At 45.6% G+C, this 21,761-nt stretch overlaps 1 protein-coding gene across 1 annotated transcript in view; it reads right to left on the reverse strand.

The window, feature by feature from the left end:
* Positions 1-21,761, reverse strand: part of CAMK2G (calcium/calmodulin-dependent protein kinase II gamma) — a 123,829-nt gene that overhangs the window by 36,422 nt on the left and 65,646 nt on the right. The window contains exons 4-12 of the mRNA XM_009322482.1: positions 16,942-16,996; positions 16,129-16,194; positions 13,226-13,298; positions 10,001-10,103; positions 9,033-9,116; positions 8,070-8,164; positions 5,319-5,441; positions 2,930-3,013; positions 2,225-2,267 (exon numbers count right to left, since the gene is read on the reverse strand). Coding sequence (XP_009320757.1) covers positions 2,225-2,267; positions 2,930-3,013; positions 5,319-5,441; positions 8,070-8,164; positions 9,033-9,116; positions 10,001-10,103; positions 13,226-13,298; positions 16,129-16,194; positions 16,942-16,996 — 726 coding nt within the window. The remainder of the gene's footprint in view (positions 1-2,224; positions 2,268-2,929; positions 3,014-5,318; positions 5,442-8,069; positions 8,165-9,032; positions 9,117-10,000; positions 10,104-13,225; positions 13,299-16,128; positions 16,195-16,941; positions 16,997-21,761) is intronic.

Genomic DNA, 21,761 nt, shown 5'->3' on the forward strand with positions numbered 1-21,761 from the left:
AGAAACAAGTACTATTTCAGAACTTTTCAAATGCGGTTAGATGACCTCTCACGATCTGACAGGTCTCTCACATCTGAGCTCTACCCAAAGTTCCCACATGGACTTTCTAACTTTTTACTTTCAGTTAGCATGCACTTATTCTTCAATTCCAGCAGATTTATGTATTTCAACTGCAGCAATTTAAAAAACTAAGTAAATTAAAAAATAATAATCATAAAGAAAAGTCAAGCTCATATTACACACAGTCCTGCAAAGAAAACAAGAGTAGCTGATCTCCCCACTTTCAAAACACATCAAAATATTAGGAATAGCTACTATCCGCAGAGGCTATAAATGCTTTGCATCTAAATTCACAACATTTCTTTCTGGAGAGTTTTTCAGAGCGTTTCATTACGTGGGATCACAGCTTATATTCAAAGCAGAACTCGGTGATACTGAGAACCCCGTACTATGGGCCACCTAGGATTTCCTTTTCTTCAGCTGTTAACTGAAGTGGATCCAGCAGCTTCAGCCCTTGAGACAGAGAAGAATGAGCAGAGCAAGCCTTTTCCTCCTTGATACTAGCTCAGGGAGTAAGTGGATGTATAGGTCACACACCATTAAGGAGAACCCTTCTCTCAGGCATTTCATGTACTCAAAATCTGGGCCACAGGAGATTTTCTTAACCAAGCATTTCTGCAGCTTCATTAGAAGTGACAACATTTGCAGACTAAAAATTAATCTAAAACTGCTGTTTAAAAAAAATAAAACCCCTGACTATTTCAGAATCATCAATTAAGTGAAACAAAAAATAGCTGTTTGAATGGATAAAAAACCGTTCACACCAGCAGAAAGCCCAAGAAAACGTTAAGTTTTGTACAGTCCTGCGGAAGCCCTGTTGTTGTGCCATAGCTCCTCAAACAGTTATTTCAGAATCAGTCTCAGAAAACAATGTATAATTTTTAAGTCCTGTAATAGCACAATCCTGGGACAGGTGAATGGAGAAAAAAGCATTCTGTCCCTTTAAGGCCAAACTATCCAAAATGCAGTAAAGAGAAATTGCTGTAGCCACAAGTAGTCCTTGACATATTGGCACAGGTTCACCTGAAAGCAAGAACCAAGGAAAAACCATTCTGAAGTTGCTGAGGATTGTCCCTCAACTGTAGCTTGACTTCACATCCTTTAATTTTTTATTTTAAATCGCCATACAGGAGGTTAAAAACACTACCTCAATTTCACAAAAGAATGTATGCATGAATGCGCACTGTGGATGCTGGGATGATCATTTCACAGAGGTTTTCATTCCGATTAGAAGTTTATTGTAACATCACCCAGAATATAAGTATTGGTATCCACCATTAGTAAATAGCCAGCTGAAATTAATACACTTCCATTTCATTCATCATCACTTATAATCCATACAGCAGACTTTCACTTGAAAGTAACTGTAGTCAGGTGCAATAAAAATCTGACTCATGCATTCAATGATTGCCCTTTTTAAAAGAGAAAAAAAAATGGCAGAGGGCAAAGCAAGCAAACAATCCCACAAACCAAAAGCACTTGCAAATAGAGGTTTTCCACCCAAATGGAAATGAACACACATAAGACTGCATCACCTAGATGTGCTGAGCCAAGACAATCATCTTCCAAAAAGCACTGATTTGCATGTTGAGATTTGCATTTTCAGTAAGTGCACTACGTAATGCAGTTGGGTGGCAGCCAGACTACCAGTTATTAAGCTTAAAAGGATGAAAACCACTTCTGAGACTCCAAGAAGGAGAACTCTAATAGCTATATGCTTCAGACCCATTTTTGATGAGTCAAAGTAATACAATACCCAAATAGATCCTGTCCCTATTCTTACCATTATTACTTGCTCTGCGTCCCTGCCTCAGGTCTAAAGGAATCACTGCTACCTAATAAGTTCTTGATTCCTGGTTTCAGATGGGAAAGCTAACAAACGCCAGCTAGAATTTCCCAAAAATAACCTGATAACAAAATATCATGAGAGGATTGTGGCAGCTGACTTTATTTCCGTTTTGTACCAGACTACAGCGCCATGTGCTCCTCCCCAAACAAATCACTTCCTATCTCAGACTGGTCACCAGCCAAGACGAAGCGACCACCATGATGAATTGTGAGCATGTCTCCTTCCCTTCTACTCAACTCCAAAATGGTTAAAATATCCCCTGACTCACTCACACAAAACAAAACCAAGGAAGGGATGGGAACAGTGAGAACTTACCTGAAAAATTCCGAGACACAAGCATCGTCGTGAGGATTGCACCCTGTGGGGGAGAGAAAGCAGGGATAATAGACAGCGTCACTCACTTCAGAAAGGGGCTGGGCTGACCCGTGAAGAACACTGTGTCAGGTGCCAAAGCAGAGGTATCCCAATGCTACCCTGGAAAGTCTTAGTGTATCCAGGATGCCCACATGTGGCTGTTGGACCTGACACGGGACCTCTCAGAGTCCTGCCTTTCTAGGGCGGCAGCTAGAGGCCAGGCAGGATAGCCTAGGAAATCTAAAATGGCACTGCGAGTTATGTTTAGACACACAGTTGCTTCCTAACTTTCAAACAGCAGATAGCTGCTCCATGCACAGGCCAGAGGCTTTGCCCTAGCTACTGGCAACTAATACACTGGGAGGCAGACAGTGATCAGAACTAAAAGCCCCAGAATTTAAGAACTAGTTGCTCCATTGCAACTCTCCTGAAGGAAGCAGAAGGGGTGATTGTGTAGCAGAAGAGGCATGGGAAACTTACAGCTTTGGAGAAAGAAACTACCCAGCTCCTCAATACACTTCTTTAGTACCCTGTACTGGAGGACCACATAAGGTACTTCACTAACGTTAGTGAGCTAATCATAAAAAAAATATTGTTGCTAGGAAGGCATTAACCTCAAATTCAGAGGATTAAAAACAAACTTAAGGCAAACTAACATGTGCTTACCTTTAGCTTCCTTCTAGCATTGAACTTTCTCAAGCATTCCACAGTCTCCTGCCTGTGCATCATCGAAGCGACAGTGGATCGTTGCTGAAAAACAGGAACAGCAAAAGATCAAGAACATACCCTAACCAAATCAGCCAGGGACATTCTCTCCACTTGCACACAACCATGACGTGCTGGCGCTGACATCGCCAAGCCTCTCACCACTACATGGCTGCAAAACGCTGCAACCGGTTCGTAACTTAAGAACTCCCCAATACAGCAAGACACGTTAAGTCAAGGTTGGCTATTACAGGACTGTGCCCAAGAACCTCTATGACTGAGGTACAGGTGAGAATCAATGCTCCCTGTCTCTCAGGCACACAAATGGATCAAGACAGTAAGAAGACAAAGTCAAAGTCAAATGAACAAGCATACCCACGGGGGACTGAGTTAGAGGCACTACAGAAAAGATCAGGGTTGCATTAGTTAGAGCTGTAAGGGAAAATTCCAAGCAGTAAGCGAATACTAGTGAGCGGTAGCCTTCCTGGATGTGGCAACTCCCTGAATGTAAGTACTTCAGTAGCAGAGGCCTCGGTATCTTTGCATCAGTTTTGCAGAAATAGATTTTCAGTGTGTAAGAGGAAAGATCATATAGCTCTATTGTACCAATGCAAAAACCTGAGCATAACCTCTAGCCAGTGATGCATACCTGTCACCCACAGCAGACTGGGATCCCATCAGCTGCAAAAAGAGAACTTCCCAGAAGTGTTGCCAGTCATTGAGAGCACATGAGGAAACCAGAGACTGATGCTGCCAGGCATTTAGAGCACATGAGGAAACCAGAGACTAATGCCAAAGTAGCTGTTGCTCTTGCACAGAGCCACAAGCCTGAATTCCCTTTACAAGGACAGTGGGTGAACGACTAACTTGGCAGATCAGTGTGTACAAACCCTCCATTACCCTTCTCCTGCTTGGAAAAAAATCTGCAATACCCAAAAGAAGTGTAAACCATGCTCATATTCAGCTAGTTTCATGGGAAGTCTCTGCTTTGATCCTGTCAGCAAAGCTAGTCACCTGCTGCAGTACGCACAGCAGTGTGGCGGGAGAATGTAGCTAAACTGTCCTCTCTAACAACTTTGATGGCCGCTGTTCATTCAGCCTCCTTAGGAGTGACAGTGATGTCAGTTATTCAATGTGGACTTAAAAGAGTCAGGAACACATACTTCAGAAGTTCAGTGATGCTAAGAAACTCAGTGTCTCAGAAAAACTATTAAGATTTCCTACCCCATTTACTTCAGGGGGGCAATACATCTCCAGAAAGAAAACGTATGTTGCACACACAGAGACTGCAGAGCAAATGGAAAAAAAACAGACTCAACGGGAGGCAGTTTGGGCGGGAGGCTGAAACGGCTGTGAAGTGAAATCGAACTCCCCATAACTCAGGGAAGGAAAGCCCCTCTTGAACCGTTCTATATTGTGTTGCCACAAGGAGCGAGCTATCGTAATACATACAGCTTTGGTTACAGGCATTGGGACAAAAGTTAAATATACAGGAACGGCTATTGATTACAAGCATGCAAGGAGGAAAAAAACAGATACGCAAAGTCTCAGCCAGTGTGAAGTTTTCAAGGAACTTGCATCACTTTACAGCAGACACTACACTCCTGTTACACAGATGTTCACACAAGTAAGTTTAAATGGCTAATTTGTTGTTTTGTGGCGGAAGGAAAAAACCACCACAGTTTCTCAAGAAAAAATGAGCGAAGGAACACACTAGACACATCCTAGAAAGCATGCTATGGTATTACAAGAGCATCTAGTTAGACTTAGGTGGAACTATTTCATCCTGCAGAGATAAAAGTGCACCATTGCTGCCCTCCCCTACACCCACTCCCAGCTGCATTCTGGGAATTTCCTTGCCAGCTTTGCAAAAGATGAAAAATACTCATGTGTGGGGTCTGGCAAGGCAGAAACTACATGAACAGAACAGCAAAAGATTTTTCGCTGATTTCAGGTTTACAGCCAGTTAAGCTGCAGCAGAGCAGAAATGTTCCAACGTTGCAAAGATGCAATGCAATAAACTGAAGTAGAGATGAAGAACTAAAATATTTTGTCTGATGCCAAACTCCATCTGACATTTTAGGATGATATGGATTGCAAGAGGAGATGTGGGGAAAACCAGAAACTATGGACATTCACAAAACTTCTAAAAGAATAAGAGATTATTTTTTTCCTACAGTGGCAATAAAAGCACCACAGCATGACAAAGTTGGCTTGTTGAAGGTCAGCCTCCAAAGAAATCACATTTTGAAATATTTAAAATATTCTGGGCTCCTCTGCAGCTAAATCTTCTTGACATGTCAGTTCAGGGTAAACCACAAATCAATCCGTAATAGAGGGAAAAACTTACACAGACCCATGGATGTTTGAGAGCCTGGTCAGCTGTGATGCGCTTGGCTGGGTTTATCGTCAGCATCTGGTTGATCAAATTTTTTGCTTCAGGAGTCACAGTGTCCCACTCAGGTGATGGGAACTGAAAGAGGAAGAAGGAACAGACGATGAACTGAAAGTACCTTCTACTAGCAGAAGAGATTCTCCCTCCTACACAGCTGAATTCCAGCTTTTGCCCTTTTGATACCAGGCCCAACATATTTGCAAAAACCATCGATTTTTGCGAAAAATCCACACTGAACGAAAATCGTACAGAATCCAGCAAATGAATGGTACCAGACAGCAGGACACACCTGTACCATTCACCAGACATAGGCAGGAAGATTAACAGTTTAAAAGCCTTTTAGGAATCACTCAGACCTTTGAATTTCTTTCACACGCGACAGTCAAAAAAGTAAAGTCACAGACCTTTTTAACTGAGTTCTGACATGAAAAACACAAGCGCTATCTTTTTTGCCCCACCTTGCTCTTTCTCCAGCATGCTAAAAAGCTATAACAGCATATGCAAAAAGTCACACACACTTAACTACAGCAAAACCTCGTGAAAGCAAAAACCGCTAACAGAGAACATCCCATCAGGTATACTTCTCCCACCATAAAGCACAATATCCTGGAACACTACCAGTCACTTAGGTGTAGCAACCCACCAGCAAGTTGTTAGCAAGCATCTACCATACCAGAAATCATTACTTGAAGAGCAAGAGAGATTTAATAGTGGATGGGAATACAGAAGCATGGATACAAAGAAAAGAATCTCAAGGATTTTCAGTTGCTGTTCATCCATGAAGGGTAACTGCTCTCTCCTATAATTGCAGTAATGATATAGATGACATATTTACTCCATCTTCCAGATGCTTGCATGTGGTATAGATGACACCACGCTGAGATTAAATGCAGTACGCCTCACTCCTATGAATCTACTGTACAAATACAGGTGAACTTGAGAACACAAAGATAAATGTGCTGTTGGGATAAAAGTCCCCTGTATTTAAGCAGGGGGGGGAAGACTGATCTGTCCTGAGAACATTTCCTTACAGTACTACAACATTTAGAAAAAGTTTATCCCATCTCTTTTCTCCTGCATTTTGTGCTTTGTTTAGTTGGGTCATAAAAACACATCTACCATATTTGATTTGCATATAATCTTATTTCTGCATTCTCAGGCATCAGCAAGGCATTACACAATTTGTTCTGCAAACGTTGCAAGAGACTACTCAAAAATTATGATGCTGAGCTTTCAGCCAGGACACTTTCTCCCCACCCGAACTCTGAAGTATTCATGGTAATGCCTTGCAAACCCCCTACCCAACAGCACAAAGTCCAATTCACAGTTGCCACTTCCTCAAGAGATAACAACAGACCAGTCCAGTGCATACTTGGTGCTGGGCTAAGGACACCAGGGGCAGGTACGCCAGTAAAACCTGAGCTGTTTTCTACCAGGCAAAACAGGGGAAGAATCTACTGGGACTTGTTCATTATAGGTAAGAATTCAAAAACAGCAGGTAGATAGGCGGCATCAGGCACTTCACTCCTCATGACTTACAGAAAGAGTTAGACATCTAACCCCTGAAGTGCTCTGAAAATCTCCATTGATATAATTAGCGCAAAAACACTTCAAATGAGAACAAGCAACATAGAAACAAGAGGGGCGGGAAGGCAAGAGACAAACACAAGTCCATTTAAGGCTATCAAGTACAAAGACATCACTTTCCTTTCACTCAGGAAGCCACTGAGCCAGGACATGGGGTTAGGCAGACCTTTGTTCTCAGCAGTACAGCCGCTCTCAGGGTCTCAGGCACAGAAGCTGGGAGGTAACTGGGGTCCAGCAGAACCCTCGCTTCCCCCCCCCTTTTTTTTTTTTTAAAATACAAACCACAAAACAGCCTACAAAATGAACTCCCCAGCTTCCTCTTGATATTCATGCCCACAGGCTTTGAGCTAGGATTTCCAGGAGTTCCTTCTTCCCTCCCACACCTCTCTTTACATGGCAGGATTTACGTCAAACATTCAAGCTGTGGTACCCAAACCACATTTTACACCACCTTTGCTCCCCAGTACTAACCTCCTTGCTATTCCTCTCCTTCAGGCACCTTTTTACACCTCAGTTTTGCCATGATCTGAGAACTGTTCCATGAACTGCTTGGCTTTTTACCAGAGCCTCCAACCCACCACGCTGATCCCTACCACAAAGCCACCCCTCCAAAGGCCCCTGCCATTCAGTCTTCTCACTGGGCTCCACGCTTTCCATGGCTGGAAGAAATTCCACTATGGCACTGAGGAGACCAGAGGCCATAATTTAAGCTATTATTCTACAGAATACCTCCCCATACTTTTAATTAGGCCTTGATAAAGACAGGCCTCTTCATTCTACCTTCCCTTTGCTCCCCTGAAAGAGTCAGCATTGGCTACGTCCACAGCCCTTTGCGGTAAATGCACTAGAAGACACCACTTCCCACCACTGCATTTCCAGCTCTGCATTTCCCTAATGACCAGCAACGTCTCGGTGCCCACTGTGATGCTTTCCACATATCCTTTCAGTAGCCCCAAACAGGACTGTATCCCAGGCAGTGAAGACAACGAGGTGTATGAACACGCCAAACATCACTTTGCACAGTAGCTTGGGGCCTGCTGCTGGACACCAAGTAAGATAGTGCCATGTTTTGGATGGCTTCTACATCCATGCAGGTACTCAGCAAGAAAGTGCCCTTACGTCATAGGCTCCGGCTTTGATCTGCTGATAGAGTTTGTGCTGATCTTCATCCCAAAAGGGAGGGTACCCCACTAGTAATATGTACAGAATCACTCCTGGGAGGGAGAGACACAGATACACTATGGTTAGGCTAATACGCCAATTATTCCTTCAGCCCCTCTTCCTTCCCTCCTGACAGTCCCCAAGGCAATGATTGCTCTGTATCTTCATTTGCCATCATATTTAGCCTTCCGAGGTAGAAAAAGACAGTACAAAGCGCTCCTCTGCTGATCCTCTCCCTGTTACTTCATGTTCAGCTCTTAATGCCAGCTGCCAGGAGCTAGAACAAGGTGCATGATGTTCTTCTACCCTCCTCTGGCTATCGTGGCTGGTGAGCCACAACTCCCAGCTGCTCTCAGAATAAAATGAAGCCACATCCCCCGGGGTTGCTGGGCAGCAAAGGACTTTTTTGGAAGGACTAGGTTTTTAGACGCTTACTGTGCATGGTCTTGGGACAAAAATGCCACTGACAAAGCTAACATTCCTGTCCTGCCATTTAGTCCATGTCAGGCAACACTGCTATCCCATATCTTTAAACTTATTGGTCCCAGATACATTTACACTTCATTTTTTCCTTTTAAAAAATTCAGAACTCTTCAGTATTGCATCTTCTACATAGTTAGTGTAATAGGAAATTGCTACAGTTATCTAAACAACTGACTCTGCAAAGCATAGACAGGTCCTATCTCTTGAGTCTCAAACATCTGATAGATGGCCTGAGGAAGGGATTAGGAGCCAGAATCAAAGGAGTTCAGGCTCCGATATTAACTCCATCTACACAAGGTGCTTATCCTCAAGTGTGCCTTCATCTCTCCACCCAATAAGAAGGAGCACTGCGCACCCTCCCAGCAATAGGTTATAAGGAATTGCTCTTCTACATGAAATGGTGTTGTTTAAGTATAAAACATTTTGACAGAATCTTACCACATGCCCATATATCCACTGGTTTTCCATAAGGATCTTTTCTTAAGACTTCAGGGGAGAGGTAGCCTGGAGTGCCAGCAAACCCTGCCAGGAAATGGATGACATGAAGTACTTACGGTACCCAAGCAGAAGAGATCTTGCCGTATCACAAAATCCACTAGTGGCAACCAACAAATTCCAAAACCCATTTCCCACCCTTCATCTCATATTTGCTAGAGCTACCTCTTGGTAAACCAACAGAAAGAGAAAAGAAAAAAAAAAAAAAAAGAAAATCAGATGGGATCGAGTGTCTATGTATTGCAGGAAAAACAGAAAAGAAAGAGGGACCGTGTCAACCAGCTGGGCACAAACTTGTATGCCAGGCCTTATATCATTGTTATATATAATGGCTTGGAGTTTGAAAACACAAGACACAGAGGGGACACATCTGATTGCCAAACGGTGTGGGCAGTCCAGGAGAAGCAGCTATCTCTCCAGTATGTCCGCAGCACTGCAGAGTCTCAGAGCTGATGTTTAGCCTGTGAAGGTCTCATTTCTAATTATGTTTTAGCTAAACAAAGATACGGCCAGATCCAAAAGTGCCTGAGGAAGGCCAGGTCAAATGCATTTCTGTAAAATGACCAAACAAAATTCCAGATGTCTACACTCCTGAGCAATAGGAAAGTTCAGATCAGGGTCTAAACTTAGCAGCTGCATTCATCTCTGACACTAGCATCTACTGTAAACCGAGAAGAAAAATAGAGAAATACACAGTCATGTTTTCTGTCGTTATTTATCATATTCTTTCCTGTATTGCACCTAGGCTCGTGCCCAAGGACCCAGAGGCTGAGATGCTTGGAAAGGAAGCAGCAATGCCAAATACACACAAGTGTGCTGGAAGAGCTGAGAGAAAGTACTCAGGGAGCGTGCAACTCGACCAGCCACCAGGTAAGGGGGGAGCGAAAGTGGGAAAGCTCAAACACTCTTACCAAACCAGGCCTGCTGCTCTCCCTGGACTTCTATAGCCAGTCCGAAGTCAGCCAGTTTGACAGCAGCACCCTTACATTTACTTGCCAGTAGTAAATTCTCAGGCTGGGGAGAAGAAGGAAAAAAGGGGTAAGAATGAAAGACTGACATCTTCGTTAAAGCCTCCTACCTCAGTATTCACACCATTAAATTGAATCTGCTGACTGAATTTAGCAGGCATGTACTAAAGCTGTTCAGGTGAAGGCACAGCAACAGCAACAAATGGCCTTGACCTAGAGAGGCAGAAAATCCTCAAGTCTAACACAAATTCTGTGTGGGAGCCAGAGCCTCTCCCGACCCAGCCCATACGTTACATGCTGACACCAGAGGGCACTGGCAGTACAGCTCCTGCAGCACAGAACCCAAAATTTGTTTCTGTCATCCCCGCAGAGAGTAACTTGGGGGGGGGGTGGGGTGGGGAGCGAAGTGGGTGGAAGATGCAGTAAATACAATCTGCAGTGATATTTCTCCCCATGAACATTACACAGTCCCCAAGGCGCTGGAAAAGTAAATATGATGCTAATAAGGGCTGCCAAATACAGCGCCGTAATGTGGGAAGGCATCATCTGGATAAGCAGTAGCTTTCATCCCTTACAGAAAAAGCCTCAGCCTCAAATTGGCATAAGCAGCACAGCAGTAAGTATTCTTGTAAGCTGTTTTTTCATGCTACATATTTACAGCAGTGTAAAATACGCTGTCACCTATACAAGCAGCCATGTCACTTCCCCCATGTGCCAGGAAAGGGAGACAGACTTTTGCCCCTCACATTTCTGCCTCACATGAATCTCACTCGAATCATAATTCTGTTGTGTTCCAGCAGAGGCCTTCAGCAGAAGGCTTAACACAACTCCAAAAACTGTACTGAGAGTCAGCAGCTTCCTCTGAAGCACGAGAGCAGCTAGTTACATGGGACCCTTTGAAACCCCAAAGCCTTTAAGGTGGTGGCTATTACAGCTCTGCAGGAAACCCAACTTGTAGACAGGCAGGACCAATGTGATTTCTCATCCTACACGCTCCTGCTCATTTGTGCAATTCATATCAACTTGAGTTTTTAACCGAGCAAGATGGAAGCCTGAAAATCCAGAAACAGGAGCTTGCCTCAGTTTCACAAATCTGATGAAGGTCTTTTTTGCAGCCTGCTGACCAGTTTCATCCCACGGCAACCCTCTGTCCCTGTTCTGCCTGACAGGAACAAGCTGCTTTGCTCATTCACCTGCCTTAAAGCACTGGGCACGTGCCTTGCTTCTGCTTTGAAGGAAGGGAGAACAGCCTTGCCCATCACAGTCCTTGCCATAATCAGCATGGAAGGAAGGGGAACTGGGTCTCAATACATTTGGATGCCACTGGCTTTTCACTATATAGGAAGTGGAAAAGATTTTGTTAATCAAGCTACACTGATGAAAATTCACCAGTGTAAACAAGTCCCTAAAGCAGAAGACCAATGAAGTCTTCTGAAAATCCCTCCCAACTTCAGATCACACCTGGGCTCGGCTTGACTAAGAAACAGTGAAATTTAGGCCAGGCTTGTGCTAGCTAAGCACTATTTGCTTCTAAAATACAGCTACAAACACCTTAAGGCTAAAGGTGCTTATGCATCTGCATGTTTGCCAACATATGGGTTGTCTCAGGTTTCACATACTTTTTGGTAAGGATGTGAATGCATTCCCTAATTTCTTACGGTCCCTATGGGCAGCTCAACATTTGAAGTTCTTTAAGAGCACGTCAGCCAAAAGACAGGCTTATGAGAGGGAGGTGCAAAAGACAAAACTTCACTTGAAGCAAGTTCTGCAGTTATTACATGCTGACCCTGAAGGCCAAGCTTTTGGCAAGGAGCTAAATATTAAATAAAGAGCACGGGACCTTTTATTGCTAAAAGGAATGGCTACTCCTCAGGCCTGGATAGTTTCAGTGAATCAGAGCAAGCAACAGAAGAAACACATTAACTACAGTGGGGAGTGTCCAGCAGCTGGTAAGTTCTAAACAAGTTCACAACTTTCACACAAACAAAACTTGGGAAGCAAAACAGATTACATCTGAACACAGGATGTGAAGGAAAAGTTAAACCATCCTGTACTGGAAAACAGTACTGATTTTCATAGAGGCTCTAATTTTGGGCAGTAGCGCCTCTCAGAGGCTGCTTTCTCAAGAGCAGGTGCCAGCTCTAATCCAGAGCAGCCATTCTGCAGTAGATCGCTTGGATCTTTTCACAGTGCTCTGAATCAGAAGGCCAAAAGCGTTGCATGGGAGTTTGCCAGAAACACTAAGGGTTAACAGCTGTCCACTAGATCAAAACACCGGGGGAACACTGCCACCGAGCTTGCAACATGCTTTTACCATGCTCTCTGCAAAATATTTTTATACTTTTCCCCTTATGCATTGTATAACAATCCAAAACCAACACTAGTAGCAGGTGTCATCCTGCATTAATTTAACTGGACCACTGGTGGCCATCACCATTCCCACTTTAGACAGAGAGGGCTGCAGGGCAGGCAGACCTTCCCGCACAAATCTCTTCATTCTTGGAGCCTGCCCAGCTCCCAGTACAGCTGGCACTGCGTGGGAAGGGAGTTTAAGTAACTACACTGTGGGGGCTCTGGGTCTGTAAATGTGTTATAATGTGGCAAACGGTTGATTTGTCCAGTGTTAACTGGCCAGCAGTTTTGGTTTTAGATTAAAAGTGCTTCTACTGATGAGAGAAGAAAGAAATGACAAAAAATTCTTGTTGTGCATCTCTGCCCTAGCCAAATGGCATGTGTTTGGCAACAGCACAGAATAAAAATATACATGCTCTGTGCAGACAAACTCATCCTGGCAGATTGAAGAGAGATAGCCCCAGGTCTCTAGAGGTCTCTTCAATGGCAGACTAGAAAGTGTCCTTCATTATAACAAATCCTACCCAAGTTTCTCTGAAAGCCTACTGCACTCCAAGGTTCACAACTACTCCACCCTGAAGCTGCCTCGGAGAGGCTGAGAGCTGGCAAGGTTCATGAAGACTGAAAATTTCCTCAGGAGTTCAGCACACCCTCTAGAAAACTCTGAAGGAGCGAATTTGTGCTTCAGGAACCCCTGAGTCCAGTTCAAGTGAAAAAAAAAACCCTGCCAGCTGGCAACACAGTATTCCTGTCTTGCCTCTTCCAATGATCCCCTGGCTGCTCTCCTCAGCCTCTGTGGCACGGAGGAAATATTACCTTCAAGTCCCTGTGCACGATATCATGCTGGTGAATGTGATTCACACTCTCCAATATCTGATGAATACAGTGGCTGCAAGATAAAGGGAGAGACACATAGAGTTATGCACACACACCCATACACTTGGCATCTCATCTCATCCCAGAACTATTTCCCTAACTTTTATATTTGTACCAGGGAGAGTTCAAGACCCCAGGCTGAATCCCTTCATCATGCCCACTGGATGCCACAGCTCACTACTGTCACAGCTGGACGCCCCCAGCCCCCTCAGCAACAGGATGCTAAACATCCTATCTATAGCAGGACCACAAAGCCTCTCTCCTACCTCGCATCACCTCCTTCCTTTCCTCCCCATCACACTAAGCATCTCACTTGTTCCTTCAGTCAACAGTGCCCACCCCACGCAGGAGAACCGAGGCACCCGAGTATCTGCAAACAGCAGCCGAGATCGGGCAAGCAAGACCCAATCGCTCCAGGAAACATTCAGCTGGGCTAGTCCCGAGCAACGAATAAACTTTTAGAGAGCAGCAGCCTCCCCCAGCAAATTCAGGATGACGGACTCCTGGGCCCCTGCCAGTTTGCAAAGCTTTCAGAGCAGCATCTCAAGCACTTTACATATACAACGTGCGCACACACCCGCTTGCTGGGTGCCTTTTAAGTACAGATCCCACTTAAGGCGTCAGTGATCTGAAAAGCAGACTCATTCCCTGTTAAGTGCAGTGTGCCGCACTCCCCCAGCTCACAGAAAACCGTCTCTGCCACTCTCACTGCTGTAACCACAGGGGCAAAAGCAAGATGTTATTTACACCTGTCACATAAGGACAGCGCAACACACCCATGGGTGAGGTTTCTGGTTGAAAAACATCTCTCCCGCTAAACATTTACTCGGCTCCCAAGGGTGAACGTGGAATGGAGTAGGGATTTTGACAACTATGGCTGGGCAGTAAGCACCCAGATGCGGGCAACTCAGACGGGTCTGTGTCCTCATTGCAGGATCAATCAGTCCCCTCACCAAATTCTACAAATCTCAGGGGAACAAATTTGAAATGAGTAAAATATTTGAGGGAAGGGAAATTGGCTACTGGACAAGATGGGAAGAGGGTGAGGGGAGGAAGAGGAGATGAGGTGAAGAACTGTGTATTTGTTACCCCCACCCCTCTGGAGCTGGCAGTACAATCCTCAGGGTCGGAGTCCATGAATATCTCCCCGCTCCCAAAACAAAAATGTATAATTAGAACAGAGCTGAGTCTGAGCGAGAGAGATTTTCTGGCCAAAAATGGCAAAAGTGTGAGGTGTCCCAGGCGAGCCAAGCGCGGCGGATTGGCACGGACCTCGCTCTCTCGCTCTCCCAGCCTGCTCTGGAATTCAGCTCGGCATGGGGAGAGAAAGGGAGGAGTTTCACTCTGTCATCTTGTGGGCACTGCGAGACCTGGCCAGCTGACAGTCAGAGGGCTGAGCACCCTGAGGAAGGCTCACAGAGCAACAGACAGTTCTCCTTTTCCCCTAACCCTGCCATAATTTTCCTGCGCAGTGTCGGTCACTGCCAGCTCTTGACCATTTCAGGGAACAGGCACCAGCCAGAGGGCCAGGGGGAAGGATAGTGATCGATAACCTCAAAACTTCCCAACTTCAAGGCAGAACGGCTTGAGTGACTGTGTATCCGTCCGACACGCTGTGCCTACAACATCTGTACACCCCACTGAAAACTTCTACAGGGCTCTCAAACCTCTCTGCCAGGAGCTCCATCAGAGATGATGAGCCCACTGGCCTTCTCCATCAGCAGACGGCTCATAGCGGAGTGCGTGGTGCAATGCCTCATTTGAAAGCATCATGCAATGCCCAGAAGACAGAGGCTGTAAGCATGCCACAGGGAAAGCAAGTAAGCGCCCACAGACTCCACAACAGTACCTACACTAACACACCAGGTCATACTCTTCCCTTCCTTGCACTCTGTATGATCTTCCTCACAGTACCGTCTACCAAGCTCACCCTGCAGCAGCACCCACTACTGCCTTCTTACCCCTCTCCTCTCATGGCTCCCCTAATTCCTGCTCCAGCAAGGGTTAGGATAAGGAATAAGAACACGGGTGCAGAATAAGCAGCGGTGAAATGTCACCATTGGGCCACTCCCAGGCCCTGCTAAAGCAGAACAGGAGCTGCCTAATCCCAGCTTTGATTCCAAACGCTGCACGTCCAGCAGACGGACAGGTCAGAGAACACCCTCAGCTACTGCTGCACAAAACACCCACCCTGCATAAATGGCAAAGGGACAAGCACAGGCCATTTCAGGAAGCTCACGTACGGGAGAGAGGGGACACACTCACAAAAAGAAGGGCATAACGAAATCTTTCTAATATTAAAATATAAAGGTTGCTCTCACATACTGTGCCTTTTCTCACTGTGCCAACCAGCTCACAGTCAGAGAGGGCTTCCACAGAAACATAGCCTTCAAAGGCCCCTCTCCCCCCGCCCTGTAAACCATTACCTAGACACAGGCAAATTGAATGGGTCTGCCCAACAGCAATGGCACATCACTGGAACCCCTGCTAGGAGAAGGCAGAGGCCAAGCAGGCAGTGCTCTCGGCCCCACGACAGCTCTCCCCTACGTTTGCTCACTAAGGACACCCTGTCACCACCCACCAGAAAGGTCACGCAGACAAAGCCGCTAGCAATGGGTCTTCCAGCAAAGAGCACAGAGTCTGCAAGTGGCAAGGGCTAGAGCTGCGGTGAGTCAGGCTAACCGGTGACAATAGTTTATGCTAATAGCAGAAAGAGGAATTGTTTTTTCCAGACGGGGACAAGAGTGTCAGAACAAAGCTGTGCACAGAGCAGCAGTCAGGAAACTCATTCCACTTGCCAACACACGTGGCACATACACAGAAGGGTCTGGAAACAGTCTTACCTGGCATCTGCTTCACTGTAGTATTCTCTGGCAACAATATCCTCAAAGAGCTCCCCACCAGTAACCCTGGAATGCAAAAGAACAAGGGAGGTTACAGAGTCTGTGCACGTCTAGCTCAAGGCTGCACGGGATGTATGTGGCCGCCCATCTGGGCCCTTTCCCACAGCCTGTGTGGGGACCTGCAGCACAGGGGAGCCAGGGCAGAGCTCCACCACCGACCTTGCGGCACAGGGGAGCCAGGGCAGAGCTCCACCACGGACCTTGCGGCACAGGGGAGCCAGGGCAGAGCTCCACCACCGACCTTGCGGCACAGGGGAGCCAGGGCAGAGCTCCACCACCGACCTTGCGGCACAGGGGAGCCAGGGCAGAGCTCCACCACCATGGCACCAGCTGGTACATCCATGTGACTGACCCCTTGGACTGCCATTTCACCAGCAGTGTACAGGACACTGTTGACACACTGGGCACGAATTGCCCATGCCGCTCTACAGAGCTTAGTAGATGCTAAGTTTGGGCAGAACATCCCTCCTCTGACCCCCTCCAGGCAGCCTCGGAGACAAAACTCAAGCAGCCTCCCTATACAGGATAGCTGCCCTTTGCCATCCCACGCTTACACCTGCTGCCAGGAGCCTTCCTGGTCCATCCCCTACCACACAGTCAATGGATTTTTGTCAAATGGGCCAGAGGTATCTACAGGTCTCAAAAGAAAAAGGGAGAATTACATTAATGCAGGTGCTTTTTATTCCACTCTTAGTCAACCATCCACGTGCCTGTATCATTGGTGAAGCATCAAAGCCAAAGAAAGACACTTACAGATCAAAGACGAGGTAATGGAAACCTTCTTCTGAAATACTGTCATGGAGCCGCACTGCAAAAACATAATCAAGAAATGGAATTTTACAGAGCATGTAGCAAGTATGACACTTCACAAATCAAACCCATGCACACAGCCAAGTTCTCCCTCAACCCAGTCAGTCTATTAATTCCCCATGCCCTTCACTTTGTGTGCTCACTTAGTGACCTATTTCCTTCCGTTATCTCAAAGGAACAGATGGGTGTCCTTCACATACACCCACCCCTCCCCAGCGTCAAAACAAACTCTAAATATCTTTGACCTCCTGTTCGTTCTTCTTCTCTAATGCTTCAGTACCCCCCTTTCACATCTGCCTACTCTTTCCTCCATGCTCACGTTTTGCGATCTCTCCCCACCCATTCTTATTTCCCCAAACAAACCCTTTTCAGAATCTCCAAACAAGCCCCCAACCCAAAATTGACTTCTGACCCCACCTGCATGTCAGTGCCATTGATCTCCCTTCTGCCTTTCATCTGTAAAGCTCCATGATGTTCCCTCCCTTTACTTCCTTTTCCTCACTTCATTCTGGCTTACACCCCAAATCCTTACCCAAAATTCAGAGCCAGTTTCTTGTCTCGTTTTTCCTGACATGTTTGTTACCACTGACTATCTGATCATATTCCCCTCCTCAAAATGTCATCCTCCTTCAGCTTCCTTACCTGTCTCCCCTAGTTCTGCTCCTGTTGCCTAAATTAACCGTCATCTTTTCCCTTTCCTTGTCCCCTTTAACCTGCAGGACTAGGGCTGCCCCCACGATGGGCCACTATCCCCTGGTATTCCGGAGTCTCTGGGGCTCTGTCCTCCTTTCCCCATGTTACACGTGGGCAATAACTATTGTATCTATGCAGCCAGCACAGTGCCATTTCCTCCTGTCTGAATCAAAACCTCAATTTCTTTGATGTTTCTCAGATACCTAGACACTAATTCTAACCCAAGAGGAGAAACTAAGCCCTTAATTTCATATTGCTACCTACCCCCTACTTTTTGCTTTTCTCCCCTGCTGGAAAACTTCACTATTTTCCCTGCCAATCAGAGTCACAAGCTAGCAATCCTATTTGACTCAATTCCTAAACTTTCACACCCTGACAGGGGTGAGTTGTCTTCTTCACATGACCGTCTACAGTCCTTGCCTACTTATTCACCCAACTAAAGCAACTAGCTGAGACTAGACTGGGTGTCAGTCACCGCAACACCTTGTAATCGAGTATCGACCAAAGTAACATTTCTGTTATCATCTCCACAACAAAAAGCTCGTTATCCTTCTCTGTCACTTTAACGGTACCTTTGCCTCCCTTCCCTGCCTTCCATTCTCTTCCACATAAAACACAGGTGACCCATCTTGACTTCTCCCAACATCATGATTTTCTCTCTGCCAGTACCAAGAGGTCAGTTTGCACCTCGTATTGGCGCATGACATCAGCTACCATTGCCGTCTTGGGAATGTTTCAAACTAGCACTTGGCACATGCTCCTACCTCATATGGAACAGCTTTTGCAAATGTTCTCAATGCTCTCTAATCCTCCTTGCAACTCTCCTTTGCTAAGGCACCCTTCCACATGCACGCAAACACACACAAACTCAGAATTGAGAGTAGCACAGATGTGCAGAGACCACTGCCAGTACCTTTCCTAAAAGGATTTCGTTCTTTCCTTATTCTTTCTTCCTGTACTTTCCTATATTTTTCCTGCCTTTATTTACAAGCTCTGTAAGCTGGTCCCTTGACCAATTTCCTTTCCTTAGCATTTCTACTGCATCTAACTGCAGGAGTTTGGGAGGAGCACTCCACACGACATAATGCTGCTAACAAGCAAGTACAGTTAGAGTACCAGTGCAACAGGTGTTTCAGGCACAACATGCTGTTCCTACAGCATGAAAACAGAGACACATCACCTGTCAGAACAACGGTCCTCGAATTATTCGCTGCAAAAAAAATTTTCTTCCAAGTAAGCAGTTTTAGTTGGCTTCGTAATAACTTCAATGCAATACAACTCTGTGTTTACAAGAAAACTTGCCTCCTGAGCACTTGGCAGAAACGAGCAGAGGTAGTATTACAAAAACGCAAGCAAGAAGGGTATTTCCTAGGAGAAAAGATTTCCGTTCAAGACTGGAAACTCAACGGGAAGTGGCTGAAACAGACACTTGGATTCCCAGTGCAAGGCAATTTTCACTCCACTGCACAAGACTATTTGAGGTGAATGCAGGAGACAGGCGCATGAACAAGAGCTGTGGCCCAGGACACGGGCAAGAGTCTGTGAAGGGACCTTATGAAGAGGGAACAGATGGAGAAACTTCAAGGAAAGCTGAATCTGCTAATAAGGTCATGTCTGGTGATGCTCGGTGTGCACAAAAAAGCATTCTCCTTCCTCTGGCACCTGAAAGGTCATCGAAGCGCTGCAAGAAACACCAAGCAGAGAGGAGAGTGGCACAAATGGAATCCTGACAGAGGAGGAGCACAGCCACCAGCAGGCTGAGAGCAGTGGCCACGAAAAGGGAGCAACAAACACGTCTGCAGGTAGAAGTGAGAAATAGCGAACGACAAATTTTGACGCAAAGATGCGGGCAGCAAATTATATCAAAAATTAAAACGTAAATGAGCTGATTGGTGCTATTTCTTTGTCCTGAGAAGAGCAATTTTGTCAGATAGGTTATGAAAAGGGAAGGAAGCAGCAATTCAGCTGTCAGAGACTGGCAGAGGCAGCAGAAAGAGCCTTCAAGGACAGTAAAACACTATTTGCGTCCTTAGGTGAGGAACCATGACAGGAGGACAGAGACAGTTCATAAATACTGACGCTGTACATCACCCTAGGGCTGCACAGCAAAAGAAGGCCTTGGAGACAGGACGCAGGTCATTAACTTAACAAGGGAGCTGCCTCCTCGTGACGGCCCAGAGCGATGCTGGAACAAAATCCGTCCAGGATTTAATCTGCTGAGGTAACAAAGCTCAGGGAGTAACGGGTAGACCAGCAAAACCCAGAAAAGCTATAGGAAAGATGACAGTGGGCCCCACCACCCTGCACGGGAATAATTAGCAACAGCTCAAAACATTAGGCTTAAAGTGTGGAGGGGGCAGTAATGAGGGGAGTCAAAAAGGATTAAGAAAAGTCTGAATATAACAAAACTCTCGTGACTTTCAACTCCAGCCCACACCTACTTCATACTGATGCTGATGGGAAGAAACAAAAGCAATACCCAGCAGCAGAACAGCAAGAGCATCCAGTGCTCTTTCACCCCAATGTTTTGCTTACCTACCCTCCTGCAGAGCCACAAGAGTCTTCCCGACCAGCAAGGATACTGCGATTGGCAGTTCTGATGCCATGGTTCACTCTGCTGACAGACAAGTTAAAATGCTCTGCTTTCTAATACAGTGCTAACTAGCAGGGACTGTCAGCTTAAAAACATGATCTGCCTTTTCCAAAAACCATTCAGTCAGCCCATGAAATGGCATATATTCAGAAGTAACTCCACCACCTTCAGCTCATGTCAAGGATAAGAGCATTTAAAAAGTTTCTTGGCCTCCTCTCCACTTTGGTTCACAAATACGATCCACATCCTGTTAACATTCAATCATAAAGATACACAAACATCAGATACCATCTGATACCTCCGCCTTCCAGACAGTAGAGAGCCCTCTTTCCTTAAAGATGTCCTATGTGAGTGCCCTCCACCTGAAGACAGGACACAAATGGCCACTTCCAAGAGTGGGTAACAGGAACCCGAGTACTGGGCTGTCCTCTGTTTCAGACATTTTCCCATGAAAAGGAGATCTCATTTGTTCCACAGGCTGCTGGTCCTGACACACCATCTAACATCCCCATTACTACCACAAGTTCAGCTTCAACCAAGCAGTTGAGCAGAGCCCACATAGGCTGCTCATACCTGTGAAACCTGTTGACACGAGAGGGTGAAAAATATAACCATATGTAGATGCTGGAGGGTAAAGGATTCCCAAAAACTGACTATCCATGATAAGAAAAATGGAGAATTGAAAATAAAAGTATTCATCCAGTTAAGTTTTTCTCAAAAATACTACAGAACCCTTTTTTTTTTCCCCCTCTTGTCAGGGGAGCAGTGACGTCTAGTGCAGCAGGCTAGACAAACGCACACATCACAAAAAGAGTCTCAAGTCACAGCAACAGGGAAGTTGCACAACACCAACACAGGGTCTTCCAAAAGATGACCAAACTACAAAAGAGTCCAGTACTTGCCAAGGAACCCGATCTCACTCTATTCACCAGAAGATGAGGTAGGTAATTTCTATTAACTGATTCTGTCGCCCAGAAGCAGTGATTCAAACCGTATGTCCTTCCTAGCCAAACACTCTTAACACAAGGATTCTTACAGATGTAGGAAATCAGTTCCTGCCAACACCACGCACAGCTAGGGTCACCTGATGACTGTTCCCATGTCAAAGGTCTCTGATGGATGAAAGGGCACTTACCACAATGGTTAGCAAGAACAGATGAGGAGAGGGGAGTAAGAAAGAAAACAGAAGCAAGTCAGACAATGAGGCACTAAATCAGTTACAGGATATGGCGAAAGACTTCACCCAAGGTTTTAGTCAGAGCACAGAAAAAAGTCCCATCCACGCAAAGAACAGAGGGCTCGTAGAGTTCACAAGCACATTTAATTTTGTAAGACTGTCAAGTCTTACAGATAACTTTAGAAATAATAAATAAAAAACCATAGCACTAGTAAGCAATGCCAGACCAAATTCTGTCCAAAGGAGCAGAATCAGTCACTGACTGTTACGTAGAAATATCATCTGCAACAACACAAGCTG

The sequence above is a fragment of the Pygoscelis adeliae genome, unplaced genomic scaffold (assembly GCF_000699105.1).
Source record: "Pygoscelis adeliae isolate BGI_AS28 unplaced genomic scaffold, ASM69910v1 Scaffold244, whole genome shotgun sequence".
NCBI classification, from domain to species: domain Eukaryota; kingdom Metazoa; phylum Chordata; class Aves; order Sphenisciformes; family Spheniscidae; genus Pygoscelis; species Pygoscelis adeliae.